The 20,852-nt window shown below is 38.6% G+C and overlaps 1 protein-coding gene across 1 annotated transcript in view; it reads left to right on the top strand.

Annotated features, from left to right (window-relative positions):
• PRKAR2A (protein kinase cAMP-dependent type II regulatory subunit alpha) overlaps window positions 1-20,852 on the top strand; it is a 70,216-nt gene that overhangs the window by 41,585 nt on the left and 7,779 nt on the right. The window contains exons 3-8 of the mRNA XM_072875648.1: window positions 3,477-3,529; window positions 5,141-5,224; window positions 8,865-8,971; window positions 14,333-14,486; window positions 17,674-17,775; window positions 19,612-19,686. Coding sequence (XP_072731749.1) covers window positions 3,477-3,529; window positions 5,141-5,224; window positions 8,865-8,971; window positions 14,333-14,486; window positions 17,674-17,775; window positions 19,612-19,686 — 575 coding nt within the window. The remainder of the gene's footprint in view (window positions 1-3,476; window positions 3,530-5,140; window positions 5,225-8,864; window positions 8,972-14,332; window positions 14,487-17,673; window positions 17,776-19,611; window positions 19,687-20,852) is intronic.

The raw sequence follows: 20,852 nt of genomic DNA, 5'->3' as shown, positions 1-20,852 counted from the left end.
GAATGAGCTTGCCTTGGAGTACCTGTTTTATTGGGACACTGAAATAGTTAATATGTGAATTCAGTCATGTATAAAATAGTGGGGCAAGTATGTATTCACTCCGTCAAGATGAAAGATCAAATGGTTTTTCATTGGGACTGGCTGTACTGTAACCTGCAAATGACTAACCTTCAGGAGTCCTGAAATTAACTTCCATAGATTTCTGACAGTGGCTGCCAGAGTTTAGGGTAGTTATGGGGTTCTTTTCAGTCAGAAGAATAGAGAAGCAATGCTGTTTTAGCACAGATAACATGCAACATATTGAAGGTAAGACTGACACACAGATCCTGACAGGTAATATGTTCACCACTGCAGACTTCCACAAGTAATTTACCAATTAAAAATAGTAGAAAGAAAAATTGGACGTATTGCGATATAAACCACAGGATGGTGTTGACATAATGTTCGCCTGTTCTTTGCATTAGTCATATTTTAAAATATTTGGAAAATGCTGTTGGTTGTTATGAGTAGGCTGAAGAGCTTTCTGTGGGCTTTCCAGCATATCACAATATTAATTTAAGCTTGAGGTCAGAATTAATCATTTTTGTCTCTCTCCCCTTTTTTTAACCATCCCACAACAGATATGTTACATTAAGTGTTACAGCTTTGCCTGCAAGTAAATAAAGTCCTGTCAATCTGAGCTGTCAGTCAAAGTCCAAAATGTCTGCCCTACTGCTTCTACATGAAAAAAGAAATCCCAGCAGGAGGTTGAAGAACAAAAAGTATAATGGGAAGCTTTCTATGTGACAGCATGGGAAGAAGTAGTATTTTGCCACATTTTTGTTGTATTTTTGTGGTGCCCATTCATGGGCACTACAGAAGTGATTTCCATCTGTAAGGGAAGGGCCCTAAGTCCTAGTGCGTATCCTTAGTGAGCTTTAGGAAGCTGTTTGCACCCTTACTGGGTACGATGAAATAGGGGAGACTTACATGTACAAATCCCAACCAAAGCCGTTTGATACTAAAGTTGCAGAGATCTGTGTTGTTTTGATTGCTGCATGTTTTAAGATAAGGTTTTGCTCTAATGCTGTAGTCTTAGCCATGGTAATTAAACTTGTTTTCCCAAGGAAATCTTAAAGAGAATTTCCTCAATTCCAAAGCATATTCTTAGCAATAGCTTCCTTGCAGTTGAGGTGGGAACAAAATCTAATCTGCAGCTTAATATTGAGAATTTAAATGATAGAACGATATAATGAAGTACAGTGATCTCTGAATTCATAGATACACAGCTCGAATGTGCTTAGATGCCAGGTGCTTTCAGAAACGTACGGAAGTGCGTTTATAGTACGTACTATAGTGCACAATAAAGAATTGAACTCCAGCTACTGGTAAGATATGCTGGTTGTAAAGAATAAAGATACTTTTTATCTCCAGTTTCACCATACTGTTTAAACCAAGGAGCCTTTGTTTTAGGAAAATGTTCCATATTAGAAAATCCAAAGCTTTCACAATAGACTTTGATCCTTACTGTAAAATGAAAGGAGGAGGAAAGCTTTCGCACCGAAATGCTAATTATGTTCTCTTTGTTAGTGCCTTTGTATTGCATATTAAGTGGATCTTTGCCTATCAGTCCAACTTCTGCAGCTTTGTAGGCATCTGCCTGCCCATAATACAGTCATCTTTGGACTGTGTGGTGGACCATACTTTTTTTCAGCTGGGGAAGAATGCTGTTTATCCTTTGTAAAGTATCTGCTCTAAATGTGGATGGAACACTGTTAAACTAAAAGCATGTGTGTGGTGTAGCTGCACTGTTAATATACTGTTTCTGTATTGTTAAATGGTGCAAACCAGAAGAGGCAGTGCAACGCTGGATTTATTGTATGAGCAATAACTACTCTTTAAATGCCTAATGATTACATGATTGGGCTCTTACATTGTGGTTTGATAAATGGAATGCTCGTGTTGTATTCCAGTCTCTCCAGCCTCTCCAGGAAAAAAAGGAATTAAAATATAGTTTGCTAGGAAAGACCTGTACCTTTTAGGCAGGGGGGAAAAAAAAAGCAAGTATTTCCTAGGAAATTATGCTGGACTTGTGCATTTTTTTTATAGTCCTTTTGAAAGCATGATGACAAGGTCAATAGTCCTGTATGCATTTTCAAATTATTTGCAAGTTGCTGAATGCTAGGCTTTCTAGATTTTTATTTTTTTTTAAATCTGCTTATTTTTATTTATACTTTCTAAGTCAATTCAGTGGTTAGATGTCGCTGCAGTGAGCTTCTAGGCATTCTGCCAAGTCTTCAGTATTGTCAGGTTGCTGGATAAAGTACAAAGAAAAATGCTTCTCTGTTTCCTTGTAAAATTTTACAGGTAGCATATAGCCTCAGAAGTAAGACCACCCTTATTAAAGTAAGAGCAGAACTAGATGAAAACAGGACTGACTCTCGTTTTCTCTATCTGTACAGCTACTTAGAATCTAGAGTTCACTTTGATGTGTAAGAACTGCAAATAACCACGAATTAATAACAAAGTCTGAGCTAGAGCTGTAGGCTTTTGGCAGCCAAAGGTGTCTGTGTTTAATATTGTAAAATTGTGTAACAGTGTAACTGTTAAGATAAGTGAAGATAAGCCTCTTCTGAAGTATTAAAACTGAACAAAAATGGTTTGAAATTTTAGAAGCTCACCATTATCATTGCCTCTCTTACAGTTGATCCTGTAGTTATAATGACATGTTTGGCAGAGCCTTGTTCCTGTGCACTACAAGTGTATGGTTTCCGCAAATGTTCTCATCCTTTTTAAAAAAAATCACGTTGTGTATTTTTTTAAAGTTGTTTTTATATCGCAACTTGACATTCATTTGATTCAAATATAGTAAGATATAGGAGCATATGGGGAAGGGGACTAAACATTATTTTTTGTCATAGAATATACTATGGTCAAGCTGATTGTTAATTTCCCAGGTTAATTTCTGTGGAAATGTGATTTCTCTGTATTGAAAAAAAACCCCAAATATAGATACTTACGTGCAAATCTGACTTGGGGTGGAGCGAGTGCCACATGCCTCCTTGTACTCTTTTTTTTTTTTTTGTAAAGTGTGTTTTGCTATATGCATTGCACTGCAAAGAACAAAGCAATGTAGCAGCAGTATTTTTCCACTGTGTTTTTAGAGAAGTTGGTTGTAAATGAATCTGAATGGAGATTGTTATGCTTTGCTAAGAATTGAAAGGGAATCTGTGTGCATGCTTTGGAGTACTCACTAGGCAAGATTACTTTCTATTGTAAGTTACAGACTTTTTACATGGGAGTTTGAGAACAGCCATGCTGTGCCTGCTCAGAGAATGGATAAGATTTAAGCCTCTGACACTATAACGACATAAAAACAAAAGTGATTTTGTTTTTCCTGCAGGAAAATAAAATATAGAAGAATTTAAACTTGATTTGTTTGATGTTCTCATGTAATTGCTTGTTTTTACTAATTTCCTCTCTCTTTTTCTTCCAAGTTTGTGCTGAAGCTTTCAATCCAGATGAAGAGGAAGAAGATACAGAACAAAGGGTAAGAATGAGTGACTTGCATCATGCATGGTTCTCTCTACAGTTTGACAGGCAGATGTCTGTATGTCACCTTTTCCCTACCACTTGTGCATTTTGTTCTGAGAGGCTGTGTAGTATGCTGACATTGACAAAATGACATTGCTCTGAAATTTAGGGCCATTTTGTCTCATGCACTTTTTTAGTCACTATAGCTTTAATATAATTTTACTTCAAGGACTTGAGAGCTGTGCTTAAGTCTACCATCTTTAAAATTTTGGATATTTTCCTTTCTTAATTATCTTAAAGGCTTGTTGAGGCAATTCCTAGAGCATCGATGCTGTTGTGAAGAATTAGTTAAGCTTTGCCACAGCTGTTTCTTCATGGGTGCTTAAAATTCCTCACATGCTTTTTACTGCCTTTCTTGTCAAAGCAGTTCTGCCTGGGTAGGAGAAATACTTTGTTGAAATACTTTGAGACTGTGGCCACCTGTTGTCTGTTGTTTTTGAAAGTTGGGAATTTCTAGGAATTGCAAGTCCAGATACTGTAATTGTATTTCCTTAGAGATGCTTTTATGTGAGCAAATCCTGTAGCCTGGCTGGTGAGGGTCAATGTTTTCTCTCTGGACTTCCAGTGTTCCTTTTCTAGATTCCATCTCAAGGATGCTTACACTTCTGCAATGAAAATCTAAGTCTAATTTAATTTCTCTTAAAGAAGATACTTTGTAAATAAGGTGCTATAAAAAGAAAAAAAGACTATGAGTGTGTCTCATCATCCAAATGTTTGTAAACCTGGATACATTTTTTTTCCCTTCAAAAGTCTTAATTTTCCTGACTGCTGATTCAATATTCAGTTTTCTCTTAAAATAAGGATCTGAGATCTGCTCAACTTTGGACAATTAATTTTTAGGAATGCCTACTAATGTAACTGTTTTTTGGAATCCTTGTTATTCCAGAAATATAGTTAATGTGGTGAATGTGAGGTGATTAATATTTTTCTATATGTGCTCATAATTAGCCCCCAACATATATAAACATTTTTATGACACAGTGAGTGTTGGTTCCTTTAACCTGATGAGATGTTTATAATTGGAAAGAAGTAACAACAAAAAAATTTTATCTCAAACAGCAAAGCTTTTATTTAAGTAATTTTGTTGGGGGGAAAAAAAAAAAGCTTCTTGGATAACTTCTGTTATTAGATGGGCTGAGTTACTTATGTATCATAAATCTTATAAACTACCTGTATGCCAACAATAAGTATATTGGGACCAATATAGCCAGAGTTTAGAAAGAAAACTGTTGACTTTTTCCTCTGTTCCAAATGCTCAAGCCTTCACTAGCTGTGGCTGGGTTAGAAGGAAAGGGAAAGGAAAAGGCATCATCTTCTTTCTTGTCTTTCTTGACTGTTGTTTTGCATGTGTTAATTGTCAGCATAATATATTTCTTATGTCTCTTTCTTTCATTCTGTCTTGCACTGTATGTTTATATATAAATACTGTTTATGCAAACAACAAAAAAGAACTGTATACTTTGACACTCTTAAATTGACACTTAAATTTTTCATTCTGAAGTGAAGGTTCAGTCTGTAATCATATTTCTTTGTTGTCATGACAATTTTGTTTTACTTTGTTTTAAAGGTAGTTCATCCAAAAACAGATGAACAGCGATGCAGACTGCAGGAAGCATGTAAAGATATCCTGCTCTTCAAAAACCTAGATCAGGTAATATCATTTTAAGGAAATCTTAACTGGAGTCAATGGTTTGTAGGTACAGGTAATAGCATGATCTAACAGTCCAGACACTTGTTTGCATTGTGGTAGTTCATGAATTATTAATTATATGCAGGCTGGACTGGGACATGTGTTTGGAGATCAACAATCAATGAACAATATAAACAAACATGTCAAATTGCCAGTTACCATGATTGTCAGATGCCTCTCCCTGCAAATTCAATTTTTTTTTTTTCTGTTAGAGAAAAGTTTGGGTCTTTTTTAATTCTTTTGCTTATCTTTCTATATTTGCTGTTGGGTACCATTGCACCTGATTTCCTCTTCCCTTGGAAACTGTTCATAACTTTATGGGCAGTTTAAAAAGAAAATTACTTACACAATTGTGGTATTGAACACTATCCACATTTGCATGATTTCAGATTGCTGCACCTTTTTCTTAAATGCCAATGTGTGTCAGTAAATTTTCTGTAAATGAATGTAATGCTTTTAGGTTGTTCCTATTCCTACTTGTCTTACTGTTATTGCTGAAGTTGGTTATTAATTGCCTCAGCATTGAGTTTTAATGATGAGTGTCTCCATTGCTCGCACTTAGTAATCTTAATTGGTATGAATTTTTTAAATTAGGATCATAGGATAGTTCAGGAACAGACCTTTGGAGGTCCTCTAATCCAGCCTCTGAGAGGTCATAGAATAAATGCATCTCACCTCTGGTCTGGTCCATGAAAACAGAACTGACATTTCTACTACAGGCTGGGGAAGAATGAAAGCTGTAACACCAGCAGCGGTCCCTGCAGCTTCCTGGTTTGAATCATTGAGCTTTGCCTGAGATATGAAAGGATGGATGTGACAGCTTATGGTTTCAGAAACGCTGCTCAGCCTTCCTTGAAAACCAGGAAGTTCTCCCAGTTCTTGGTTGCTGTACAAACCCCAAGAGTCATTGAACTGCATTCTCAAAATAATTGTTGAAAGCTTTTGATTGCAGCAGGCTTGAGGAATTGACATTCTGTCAAAAAGTTTCCTTGAAAGCTGTCCTTTCCAAGACTGGCCTATCACTGTTCTGGGATTCCTGTTGTCATTAAGCCTATTTACTTAAGACATTTTAAAGGTTCCTTTTGCAAGTAACATGATTATGTACAGTAAAAAATGAAAGATATTTAAGAACATTCACCAGCTCAGGGGGTATGTACAAAATGTGATCACCATTTGAATTAAGTAGGCCAATCTTTTAGCCTCCAGCAAAATCACCCAGAAGCAAAAATTAATAACCAGTTTATATTAAAAGATTACTTTGAAAAACAAATTTGAGCTGAGAAAGTGGGCTTGGAAGAATACTGCTTCCTGGGAAAAGCTTTCTAAGCAGCTGAGAAGTAATGGAAATGATCTTAACTGCAACTGTTAGACTCAGGCTTTAAGACAGCACATGGCTGAAAAAGATGACTGCAGTCCATACATTGATTATAGTATGATAAAGGGCACTTAGCAGAGAGGGGAGAGCTTTCCTAATAATGGGTATAAAGGGAGTATGTAACTTGCATCCTTTCACCCCTCCTCCCAATAATTTCTTTTTAACTCCCTCTGTATAATGTGACTGGTTTGTAAGGCTGGCTGTAGAATATCCACCGAAAGGCAGAATGCATGGCTGCTGCTTTTGCTCAGTGTATATTGTCCTTTAATAATTGTGAGGAACAATTATTTCAAATTAAGGCTCAAAATATGATGTTCTGCTTCTTAACCTCTAAAGAGTGTCATGCAAAACTGTTAAATACAAGCAAACAAACCCGACAACAAAACTGCATAAAACCCCTTTAGGATTTTATGATTGTGTGACTCCCAATGTCCTGGCCAAATTAATCCCTTTTCCACTGGTTGCATTTAGGTGAACTGTGCTGAATTTAGGCCCAGTGACTCAACATTTAAAAGGTTAAATGTCTTTACTTGCATGAATAGTTGCTGTAATACTTGGTATCAAACACAAGGGAGCCATTGTCCAGTGGATCACTTCTAGCAAGGTTCACGTTGAACTTTGGACTAAAATCAATTCAGATTGTCACAGAGTTTTAACCCTGAGATTTTGAGCATCCCCAATGATAAACCTGATCTATGTTTCACTATGAAGTGCTGGGGGAGTAGATAACTTCTCTCCTGTTAAAAGCTCTGTATGATGTATCATACGTAGGCTCCACGGTGTCTTATAAATGAGTTTGTAGAATCCTCGTTACAACTGAATTTTGTACTGCGTAAGAGCAATGACTGTTATCCTTACCAGCAAGGCCCTGAGCATGCTCAGTACCCATATTTAAACCAAGAGGGTTTTTTACAGTTCAGAAATCTGACGAAGCTTGTCCTTTTATTGACAGAAGAGCTCAGTGTTTTATTTACTTAAAATAAGTCTTTGCCTGTTTATCCTCCAAATAAAGCATTATTGAGTTACAGTATTTTTAAAAAGCTTTTTAAAATCTGCATTGCTTGTTTTCTGACAAGTGTTACTTAAATGCATGCTGTGAAATATGTGGTTAAAATAACTGCCTTTCATGCAATGATTGTTTGTTTAGCTTAAATATCAGGGGAGTTTTTAAAGAGAAGAAAACAGGATTCTAGTGAAAAGATAGGCAATATTTTCAATATAGTGGTGCCTACAGATGCTGCAATGATTATTCCCAACTTAAGGAGCGCAGTAAATATTTCAAGTGTATCTAGCAGCATAAAGACTAGTTTGCGTGTTCATGCAGTATATTTTTAAACTCAGCTGTGATCTACGTCTTCAACTTTGAACATCTGGTAATTGAAAATGGAATGAAAGTCTATTGTTAACGGACTTTGGAATAACAAAGATGGCAAAGCAGCTCAGCATTGAGGCAAGGCATTTATATGGCATCATCTCTCTTGGCTTTCACAGCTTCCCTGGCTGTGCTGCCTACGGAAAAAGTTTAGTCATGGCTCATCAGAGAAACCTAGCTTGAGTCTGCTGTGCAGACCAGCACTATCCCATTTTCTGTATGTGCTACCCATCTGTACCTATCTGATCTTGTCTTGTGCTGGAATTGCAGGTTCTCTAAGACACAGGCTGTCTAGGGAAATAACTCTGTTTGTGTAGAGTCTTGTTCAGTACAGTCCTGAGCATGACTGGGGCTCTCAGATGATGACAGTACAAATAAGTTACTAATAAATCGTGGTGTAGTTTCTAGACATACATACATGTAATGAAATATATGTACTGTTAACATAAATCAATATGTATCCATTGCAGTGAAGCTGTGTCAGATTATTCCAAGTGAGAGCTTGCTGTATGTGTGTGATTTGGCACTGAAATGGTATGCGTAAGCTAAGCCATTTGGACATAGATTTGAGATAATAGCTCTTCTGTAATGGAATTATCTATGTTTGTCTGCATTATTGAACTTATATTAATAAGCTGGGAACAAGTGAGGTACTTACTAGTGGAAATCAACATTTAATATCGGTATCACTTGTATTTGCATACAGTAAAAATAATGCAATGCATGTTGCACTTCACTATTCAGATCAAGTCAAATGTGTTCACCCTTGTCCAGCAATAATGCTAAAGTGTATCTTCTGAGAGTTTTTTTGATTTTTATTTTATTTTTTTTTCCCCCTCCTGTTCGTTTTATAGGAGCAGCTGTCTCAGGTCCTTGATGCCATGTTTGAGAGGAAGGTGAAACCTCAGGAACATGTGATTGACCAAGGTGATGATGGAGACAACTTCTATGTCATCGAGCGGTAAGCAGCTGTGCCTTTGAAATGTAGAGTATGTTTCTTTTCAGTTTCTTAGAAATGGCAGGGAATGCTTACTGCAGGACAGTTTCTGAAGGAAACTTACTTTTTGCAGGCATTGCTTCTTCCTTTGATCTTTCCATTTTCCCCCTTAGGCCCCCACTGACTTTTGGATCATTTGCCCAGGGGCAATCAAATTTGACAGAGATGGACATTTCAAACCTGCTAGGTTTTAACACATTCTGTGTGACTGTGTAACAACTCAGATACCATTTTCTCTGAGGGAAGGGCTGCAGCATGAGCTTCCCTAGGATTTGTTCAGTTTAGCTTTTGTGCCCATCAGCATATGCGTAGCTTAAAACCAGCCATATTACATGCTGTCTCTAGACCAGGATGGTTTTTTTCTGAAGAAAGGAGGGGAAAAAGCAGCAGAAGAAACCATATGGTAAGGGAATGGATAGGAGATTATTTTGGAGAAGGAGAATATAGGAAATAAAAATCAATGGTAGTGGCTACCATAGAACAACCTGGACTTTGTCCAATTAGAGTTGATCACTGACTTCAGAGACCTTGTGGTTACTTTGCTTCTGTTGGTCATGTGGTTTGTTTGCAGAGTTTAAGGTGCCATTTTGCAATTTCTTGCATCAAGCAAACTCACGTGATAATTTTGTGGATCGTATATATGTGCAACAGGCATATAATAGAGATGTGTGTGCATGCACGTTTTAGGTATCTTTTATCATTTTGGAAGAAATTCTTGCTAATGTTACTTTTAATCACCATATTTGAAGAAGAATTAAGGACACAGATTTATTTCCTCCTGTAAAACTGTAATATTAAACAGAATATTACTGACTGAATTATAAAAGTCTGTTGGAACACGATCTTAGCAAACTGATTTTTTGATGCACTGTTACCTTCCTTATCACTGAAATAATGGCACCATTAATATTGTATTAAATGCTTTCAGAGCAGTTCTTCAAGGCAACGTGTTGCCTTTTGAATTGTCATTTATGCTGTGCTTAAGGAATTTGCAAAAGAATTTCTAGGTTAGAAATCGTTCATTTTAAATGATCCTTGTTCATTTTAAGGACATTCGCCTTTCTGATTAGTGGAATTACAGAACGTAAGGCTATCTCAAACGTATTCTGACCGTATGCCCATTCTCCTGTTCTCTACCATACCATCCCATTAGCCTAAACCAGTGCCCCATTTCTACACTCAGCTATCTCCCTCAACCGCTCTGCCTCAGACCAGTCCCATGTCTTTGGCTAGACGGCAAGGGAAGGAACTTGTCCTATGTTCATTGGCGAGATCGGGCTGTCCCAGGTAAGATTAAGGTACTGCAGATCAGAACTCATGGGAGCCAGAGCCACCAGCTCTGCAAAGATGAGATGTATGCAGAGCAGCGGCTTCTAATCTTGAGGAAGCTTAAACTCAGTTTGGGAGCGTCTCAAAAACGTTAGATACCATCAGCCTATTTTAATTTGTTTCTGTGTAAGGCTCTTAACCTGTTGGTTACTAAAAATCTCTTCCTGCTATGAGTTTTAACCTAAAATAAAGAAGTGAAATGGAACCATATCTTTGATATTCAGGTAAATATTTTTATGGTCTCTGTTCTACAGATGTAATGCTATTCCACAACGTTTTTTTCTATCAAGAGATAGTTGGGTTGGAAGATTTCAGGTTTTTACGTTTTCATTTAGTTTTACTCTCAAGCTATAATACACCAGTAACATAAATATGTTGCCAAAAGTATGTGGCAGAAAGGCTATAGTGAGGGAAATTAAACTTGGTATTGTCTAGGACAACACCTTTGCTGTAAACACCAACTCGGCTGCAACTCTTATGTTGGCTATTCAGTTATTAGAAAGAATTCTACAGTTATGTATTTTCTGTCCCCCTCTCTCCCTTTCCCGACCTCGTCCCTTCCAGTCCTCCTCCACCTCTCACCCCTCATTTTTTCATGCAAAAGAATAGCAGGATACTGGTGCTTATGGAAAGCTACAATATTTGCACTTGCCTGCAAGTGCAAATTCAGGGGACTCTGGCTCTTTCAAGGCATCAGTAGGCATGTCTTGTTACTCTTAAGATAAGTCATTAATGCCTAAATATCCCTGAGGATTAGTTTCTTCCTGTCTGAATGAACAGTGATGTTGTGTTGCAGGTGTAACTCTTTAACTTCTTGTCTGCATAGAAAAATAAGCTTTCTGGCACAGGCCTTTTTTTCCCCAAAGTCTTCTGGTTGTAATACTTCCTCACCAGATCACTTTTGTCTGAGCATCTTTTACCACGCGCAGAGGGACAGCAGGCAGGACAGATGCAACTTGAGGATGCAGCAGCTATTTAGAGCTTACTGCATGGAAGGGCGAGCTGGGACGACTGTGTTGCATGGGTAAACATTAGTATGCTCATCACTGCTGAGGAGGCGGCTGATGAGCCTCTGCTGATTGAGCAGTCATCAGTCAGGAGGGGCAGCACTGGCCTCTGTTGCCTCTTGGAACAGACTGATCCACAATCTTGCTGAGTTGCCCTCTTCTGCTTTTCTGCCTTTTTTTTCCTTGGGGTTTTATATTTTTTCATGTCAGTATTTTTCTTTTGAGTCCTTGAGCTCCTAACGATTACCATCTCAACAATTACACTTCGGTCTGTGTCTTTATTCTTCTTATCTTGCAGGGCTTTAGCTCACAGGCTCACAGCTCAGCAACAGTTTTCTCAATAAAGCTGAGCCAAGGTCACCCAGTGGTGCCTCACCAATTTAGTCCTTGGGCCACAGACAGCTGAATGCTTGGCTGAAGGTTACGTGGCTATAGTTATTTGGAAATAAGTGGCACTAGTAAGTGACTTTCAGGCTGAGGGATGGGAAGAAGTTGTTGCATTTGCTTAAGGTGCTCACAGGTGGCTCTTCTAGATCAAAAAACCTCTGAAGATCGTTGCCTCTGGTGCCTCTCAGAGAACCATTAAATAGGTAATTGGGCATTACAAGAATTAGTGAACCTTTCCATCAACACTAATCCTTATTTAGTTTACTGTTAGCATGTCGTTGGTATCTTTCTCTGTCTCCTAGGTGTGAGTAAGCAGGAGAGTGTAAAAAGTGTCTAGTAAGGATGTTACACAGTCTTCATGCGCTTAGCTTCCTCCTTTAGCTTCCTGGGTGACAGAGATTAAATTTCTTGGATCTTCTGACATGTCTGAATCTGGCCCATCTACTATTGATCCAGTAGCCAAACTTTTCTCTGGGTCTGAAAGGCTTTAATACAGTAGACCCTCAAGTCATTGTGCAAAGCTTCCTCACTTTGATGTATTTCAATTGTTTGTTTGTTTGCATGTAATGTCCACTTTGTGGAATCTCCTACAAATGAAGCTGGCATAAAGCTGTCCTGTAGTACTTTTTTTTTCTCCCCCCCCACCTTAGATGCAGCAGTCTTCAAAGGTAGCTAACAAACCCAGGGCTGTCCATCAGCAATCCTGAAAGACCCTCTGATGTTAATATTAGGCACGTCTCACCAATGAGTTTGTTCCCATACTTGTTTATCATGAGAAGTTTTACCTACTGCCATTTCTTTTTTTTGTTGGTGATTCTTTTTTTTCTTACATGCCTAATGATGTTCTGGGAGATAATACCATTCCTTCTGACAAAGATCTAAACTCCTGGGGAAAATAATATGCATGTTCAGCTGCTTAAAGCCAGGAAGGTGTACCCTACCTGCTTTTCTCCAGGGCATGATATATTTTGTAAAGTCTCTTAGGCCAGTGGCTAGTCCCTGAATGATCTCTGGTGCCATAGCCAAGAATTAATCAAGCCTAGCCAATCTATTTTTAAATTATTTTTTTAAAGCTCCAAGCATAAGACAGTCCTGAGGGTGTTACAGACACTTGTTTGACTTTTAAAGGGCTAGCCTTCTGTGCATAGCCTGTTTCTTCATGTGCAGTTGCTGTGGTGCAGTTTGATCCAGATTTGTGTCTTGAGCTTTGACTCGCTGGACTTGTACCTGCATCTTCATCAGAGTAGTCTTTTGATTCTTAGTAAATTCTGGGATACTGTTCCCTTAACTTCATTATAATGTAGGAAGTGTGCCTCTTGGAGAACAGGGTGAGGAGGCCTTTCCAATTTAAACAGGTTACAGCTCCCTGTGAACAAAGTGCAAGGAGGCTTCTGGTACTTGAAAACTTTCCTGTTGATGTGTTCAGAGATCCTGGCTAGATGTCAGCAGTTTTAGAGAGCCCTGTTTCTAGAAGTGAGCTATAACAACAACAAAAAAGGAATTAAAAAACTTTTAGCTTGGCCACTTTAATTTGAAGCCAGTGTGACTAGAGTGGAACCCGTAATGTTCTGCAAAACTGCTGGAAGTTACTTACCCATGCTTCCTAAGCTTGTGCATCCTACAGTGTCACCTCAGCACACAGAGCTTTGTGAGATGCTCTTCAAGTTCGAACATTGCATGCTGTAACCTGCATTCTTCAGTAGCCACACCTCCATGAAAATGGTGATAAAATTGGTTGGTTCAACTGTCAGTGTGCTCGGAGTTGCAGCATGGTGCAAAGTTGAACTGAGTGATAAAAGTTTTGGTCATAAGGGAGCTATTAGACAAATACCAGGTGAGAAATGGTTGCCTCTAGAGATCTCTGTGCTACAGTGTAAAGATGTGGCATGTATAACATTCCTGAACTAGCTTTAAATCCTCCAGCTTGAGGGATCAGTATGTGCTGCTCATAATAAGACTGGTCAGTTTGCACTGCAAAACTCACTCAGTATCCTAGGTATGTAAAGAAAGGCCCTTTCTGTGATCTTTGTGTGTCTATGGCATCACTCTTTTCCATACAAGAGCTGGATAGTTTGACTCTAGCGTGGGCATATGCAGATACAAGTTACGGTTGCATCTCGGGGTTATGATATAGACATACCCTTAAGCTGGAGTTGAGGCAAAGCCATAGGAGCAGGTGAGCAGTTGGATTGAGTGTATCCCAAAGGTACTGCAGCAATGTTGTCACTGAGAAAACGGGTATAGATGGATCCAAGTCACTCTAAAGAGGCCTCACTGTATAACACGCATGCCGTGAAAAGACAAATACTGTTAAAGGCGATGAAACTACCTTCACCCTGGCCAGAACACTTACAATAGCAATGTCAAAATACTATGCAGAGGAAACCAAGTAGATCAGGAGTGAAATGTTTTATTAAGAGAGAATTATTGTGAAAATAGCGTAGATAGAAGCAGCTTAGTATCAGGCAATTGGAAAGCTCAATAAAGCATGTTCCATCTCACCCAGCAATAAGAGGACTATTTGTATAACAGCAAAAAGCTGTTTTTATGATTTGTACTGGGATGTTGTCTAATAAAAAGCGTCTATTCCATTGTTTTCCAGGGGATTGTATGACATTGTTGTAGCAAAAGACAACCAGTCACGCTGTGTGGGCCGCTATGATAATCACGGCAGTTTTGGGGAACTGGCATTGATGTACAACACTCCTCGAGCTGCCACCATTGTTGCCACAACAGAAGGAGCCCTTTGGGGACTGGTAAGGAAAGGAAGTTGCTCTCATATGCATAATATTTTAAACACTAACTCACCATGTCCAGTGCTTCTCTTGGTATGGCTCCTTGTGCAATAGCTATTTTATCATCATCTGTTATCTCACCTCCTGGCATAGGAGATCCATTGTGCAAATCTGTTTGGCCACCTTTCTAGAAAAACTTGCCTATAAAAACGATATCACTAGTTTTATCTGTCTCTTTATTATTTTGCATTTGCTGTAATTGTGGCTTTTGTTAGGGGAAAAAATCCCTGGTTTTGTTTTCATCCTGTAGAGGACATTGGAGGCATTAATGCACGTATTTGATGGGAGGAGGAAAGAATATCTAAATGATGTTATTTATTTTCAACTTGCCTTCCTACCATTTTGTCTGCTTTAAGGGGAATGGGAAGGTGTTAAATATCTTCTTAAGGATGTCAGTAATTTGAAGAGCTAGGAAAACTGCCCAAAGCTTTGTTTTCCTTCAAAATAAACTGTCATGTTGTTTCTGGTCCCTTTGTGTTACCCTGGAAGAGGTTCTCAGGTCAGCATGACCTATGAGATACCAAGCTAAATGATGGTGTTGCTTTGTCTCTAGCCCCGCAGTGTTGAACGTGAAGCTGTAGACATTAGTTTCCTTTTTTTAGTTCTTTTCTCTGTGCTATTTGGATAGGGTTATTTTCACAGTGCTCTTACTCATCAGTGAGGGCTCACATAATAAGGGGATTGTGTGATCAACAAAGCTTTTGAAGCCAGAAGTGTTGTGGGCTTTCTGTGTGCTCTGGGCTCCTCGGCAACTATCGCTGGGGGTTGACCATGTGTTGTGACCTTGATTATAGGCCTGATAAGCTGCTACACACTTATGCAGTCTCAGCGCTTGCTGAGAGATCTGACTCCTGACTTCCCTTTTCTTTATGAGCTGAAAGAAAAGATTTTGGTAAATCAACCAGGGAGTAATGTCAGAATCTAATTTCTTGAATAAGACAGAACAAAACAGCTACCTACAAACTGAGCTCATTCATAAAAGGAAGAAAATGAGAAGATGATTCTTTGTTCCAGTTTGCCTTTGAAAAGAACTGCACAAATTGGGTTAATTTTGGGTTTGTTTTTTCTGTGATTACATTCACTTAATTAACAAAGTGTAGTTGAAGGGGGACCTCTTGCTAGTTATCTGTCTTGTGGATATTTTATTAACTAAGGCTGCATTTTCCTGCCTAAAACTTTGGTTATTTCTTCCAGTTATTCTGTCGTTGCCATGTTTTATTGTACTATATTGTGCCTGATGTACTTTAAACATTGTATTTTTATTAGTCTGCAGAAGTCATTGCTAAAGCTCATGGGTTATCTGCCGTTTAGGAAATGTGGATTACTCCTGCTGCATTGCAGACTTAGGCCAACAAAAGCCTGGAAGGCTCAGGCACAAAGCAGTTATCAAACGTGGGTCTCTTCTGGAGCAGAGAAACATCCTCAGCCTTTGCTGCTGAACGTGTCTGGGGAAAACCTCACGATCGCACACGCTTCCTTCACTGCTCTGTCTTTTTTGTTCAAATACTGCTGCTTCTCTTCCCTCACTGATACTCTCAAACAAATGAATTCTGAATTTTTGATGCTTTTGCAATTCCCCTGCCCATTTCTGCACCTTTCTCCTTCTCCAAACGTGTACATTTGAAGAGACTTCTACCACTGAAGAATTTCTTAAAAAAAATAAAACAGTCCCTCATGCTTTATCATCTCTCATTCTCCTTTGGATAACAGTAATACCATTCTTCCCTTCATCTTTCACCTCCTTCAACTTTTATATTCCACTAGTATCACCTGCATCAGTCATTGTTTCAAGTTACAAGTATTTTCAGCCTGCATCCCATAAAACTGTTCTCTTACTTGAAAATACCTCTTCACCTCAAAATGTCTCTGCTAAGATATCAGTTGATATTTTCAGAAAATGAGATCCAGAGGAATGGCTCTCAGGACTTCGGATGTTTCTGCTAATTGTGGTATATGTAAACTTAAAAGATTATTGTTTTTTGGTACTATTTTCCTAACCAAATTTCTGCTCCTTTCCTCTGACATTTTGGTTTTGAGTTACGGCCTCATGTTGTGCAAGGTAAACTCTGCAACTCTCACTCTGTTCGCAATGTAGTGCTGATCGTAACAGGGACTGTGGGCATTATTGTAATGCAAACACTGACAAAAATACCTGGTGGGCAAGTGCCCTTCCCCTTAGCCTGAACTAAAGTGCTCTTTAGTTTCAGCTCTCTTGTGGCCTTTCTCATCGGTCTTTGCCAGTAGTTGAGCCCTGCCTTTTCTGTGTGGAAGTAAAAAGCATTTCGTTAAGATCTCTGACAATAAACTCAAATATGTCTGCCGTTGCAGGTAGGAAGACAGGAGCTGTGGGTAACTGGGCGAGCTTGCCTTCCCTCGGGCACCTAGTGCCGCCCAGTGGCCACGCAGCCTGCAGAGCACTAGCTGCTGCCTGGGGAAAAGATCAGAGCAGGAGGGGCGGCAGGGGGGTGTGGGTGGGAATCTTGCCCAATATTTGGGCTTCAAAACCAAACCAACCAATTTTTCCATCAGAAACGTGCTTATGGTACATGTGGACAGCTGGCAATTGGGAAGTAGTCGTTGCACAAAGCTGCCTCTCAGATCCTAGAAGGTGGAGGAGTGAATCAAGCCTGTTGCTGTTTGATACTCTGTTCCTGATCTGGGACCAGTATAAATCTCCAACTTACTTTTGAAATCTGTGACTCAAGTAGAGAAGAATCCAATTCAGACTTAATCCTGCAGTTGCCTTAACAAATAAGTGTTGGAAATGCCAATCTCCAGTGGCTTCAGCAAGAAGAGCATAACTTCCTCATTGTATGTGGAAGCATAAAAGATATATTAACAAACAGCCAAACAAAACCCCAAAACTCAACCCTGAAAAACAGTACACAATAGACTAAAAATGGAATTCTTAAATGCCTATCTGAAAAGGACCAGGTCTTGCAGCTCCCTGTTTTTCGGTTTGGTATTGCAACAAGTACTCTCACAAGAGCTGTTACGATCACCATTGTGATGGATATGGTATCATTTTAACAGCTGGCTTCTCAAACCCAGTGTTTGTTGCAAATACTAGTTCACGTCTGTCAGTTCTTTAAACGGGAAGCATTTTAGTCAAGAGGAATAATGTATTTCTCTGTGCTGTTTCTTGCAGGATCGAGTGACATTCAGAAGAATTATATTGAAAAACAATGCAAAGAAGAGGAAGACATATGAATTATTTATTGAGTCTGTGCCCCTTCTTAAATCCTTGGAGGTAAAGCCTCTCGAGACATCTGCATCAAATTCTTGCATTAGCATTAGCTCTGCAGTGTTTCTGCTGTATCAGAAATCTGTGTCATTTTTGCTTAGAACAAAATTTTAAGAGCTGCTTTGGTATCACATTTACTGTACAACTTAATTTGCATTGTTGAAGTTGTACACTGGGGTTTTTTTCTTATCCTTTGTTCACAGTAAGCAATTTGCTGATTTTTATCTTGGTCTGTGTAAAGATTTAAAAAAATCACAAAACACAAAACATCTATAAATATGTCAGAACAGGTATTAAAGTGAAAATTGGAACTCAGGGCTGTGGTTCCCTTTGAGGGTGTGATATTAAAGTAATGATACAATCACTGGCATATTTGGCCTTTATCAGCCATGAATTATTTTAAATTTGAGACAAAGATGTGGGCTGTAGTAGGTCTTGCTTTAACCGTAACCGATATTCAGGAGGTAAACTAAGAATAGACTAAAGGGAAGCACTGCTACCTGGGAACAAAATGGCCAGGCAGAGCAGGCAGTTGTCATGTTGATGTGTGTGATGCATGACTTTAGGAACAATGTGTAAATTGACACTTTTAAGTTATTGATTCAGCCTGTATCAGAGGGCTTTTGGAGCCATACCAAACTGCTTTGAAATTAGTATGCATCTGTCTTTGCTTTACACCATAACTTGGCTTTTCTTTGTTTTCTCATGATAAGAATATTTTTCAGCATTAATCTTTAGTATTTGAGAAGAGCTTTTAATCCCTTTGAGAGAAGATTACAAAATTGCAAAGTAGCATTAGGTGTCAATAGCAACCTCTAACATATGTTATTTTGGACATACGTTGGTAGCTGTGGAATGGGTAAATTGCACAACACCTTCTCCCTCAGTGCCTGGCTTAAACTAGTTCCATCAATGTGACTTTTTTTGAGCACAAAAATGACTCATAAATATTTAAAGTTATAGAAAAATAACTCATTAGCACTGGATGGCTTTCTGCATAACACGCTGCAGTTGAGTCGTGTGTGGATCAGAATTAAGTTTCTCAAACACGGGGTAGATTGAGGTGCATTTGTAGAATGGATGGATTACAACTGAATCATCTGTTGAGATACTCATTTTAACTGTAGGATTTTCTTCCTTTCGTAATGTTTTTTACACTGCTCTGAACCAATAAAATTGTTTGGTGGTGGTGTAGATGGGCAGTGGGGCACATTGGAGATAAATTTAACTCTTCTTTCTCCCTTCCTGTTTATGAAGGCTCAGGCATGTTTCATTGCATGTCAGATTAGTACCTCTTGCCCTTGCTGCTGGGCATCCTGTTGCAGTGCCTGCTTACACTTTAGAGCCAGTATCATTTTCATATCCCCTTCCTCTTTCCACTCTAGAAATGAATTCTGGGACACAAAAACCCCCCACATATTCAAGTATACGGTGATTAAAATATTTTGAAAATGTGTTGCTGGTGTTTCTCATTTACGTTTGTTCTTAGAAAGTTTATGACATTTTTCTGAGTGTTTTCTTCAAATTTCAACTGAATCTTAGAGGAAGTGATTTTTTTTTTTTTTTTCCCTTTGGTCTAAACCAGCCAGATCAGTTATTTGTTAAATTTGGGGATAAGAAAAGCACATGAATGGGACACTAAACAATTTTCTTTCCCTATTGATTACGGCAGTCTTGAAAGCTGTGGTGCAGTGCAACAATGTCATTGTAGGGGCAGTATTTTTCAGTACCCAGATACTGTGTGTTTGTGTGTCTAGTGAATGCTCTTCATGTCAGGGCTACAAAGTTTACCAGAGGTGTACTATAATACATTACTATGTTTAATTTTCCTCTTTGTTCCAGGCATCAGAGCGAATGAAGATAGTGGATGTTATAGGGGAGAAAGTGTATCAAGATGGGGAACGTATCATTTCTCAGGTACTTGAAGTCTAAATTTCTCTTTATCATTCTCCTTTCTCTGCTTCTTTTTTCCTGTTTGGAATTGACTTCTAGAATCCTATTACTTGGACCAACTTGGCATCACTTATTCCTTTAATACTGTTATACATACCAGTTTATTTAAGCACTTCTTGAATGTTTGGGGAACGGCTAGTACGTCTTTTGCTACTACTTTATTATTCTACTACTTTAGCTTCTGGGTTTTTCTTCTCTCATCTGTTTGTTTTTTTATAAATGGTTTTTGCAAGCTTTCAAGAGGCGTATGCCTTAAGAAGCTGAAATTAAATGTCTGTCTATGCAATTTTCCATGAAAGCCTCCAGCTAGACTTCTCATAGGCACCTATGACCAGATTAAACCAGGAGTCACAAGCATGTAGTAAAGGCATCTCTAATTCCTAGGTCTGACTAAACAACAAAAACAAACAATTCAACAGGAGTATGATTTGGATGAAACTAAATGAAGTCATTGGGAATATTTTACTAGTTGGACCCAACTCAGTTAACTATTCTAAGAATCTATCAGGTTAATTAAAACTGTTTTTCCTGATGCTCTTAAAGAGTATTTCAATGGTGGAGTAGTCTAGCTTCAATTGACAGCCTTTGGTTTTTGGTATATGTTTTGTCTGCTGTAATAGATCAAGGCCAGAGTGATGGAACATGAAGCTGGACAAACTCAAGCTAAAGATGTGGGACTTTTTGGCTGTGACACAAACAACTTTTTGGAACACTGTTACTGATGAAACACTGGAATTTTGCATCAAGTTTAGCTCGGGGTTGCTTTGTTTGTTGCAACAGTGCTCAAGTTCAAGTAGAAGTTAATGCAAGAGAGTCCTTGGCTTACCTGAAATTGCAGGCTTTTGATCACAAATTCTGTTTTATAAACAGAATATGACTCCTTGATAATGTCTTGAATAATTAATCTTAATTGCCTTGAATGTCAGATAACTCTGAATGCCGGAAACCTAGGTTTGCTGATAACCAAATACTGCCAAATTACTTCTCCCCCAAAATGCCCTCAGTTTTCTAAGTTAAATCTTGTTGCTTAAGACCCTGAGAACTGAACTCTCAGTAAAATCGAAGTTTATAAATCAGTCTCAAAACTGGGAACCCACGCAATTAGTGATCCAATTATGCAGTTGGTTTTA

This window comes from Ciconia boyciana, chromosome 11 (assembly GCF_034638445.1).
Source record: "Ciconia boyciana chromosome 11, ASM3463844v1, whole genome shotgun sequence".
NCBI classification, from domain to species: Eukaryota; Metazoa; Chordata; class Aves; order Ciconiiformes; family Ciconiidae; genus Ciconia; species Ciconia boyciana.
This window is presented reverse-complemented; position numbering and strand designations above follow the sequence as displayed.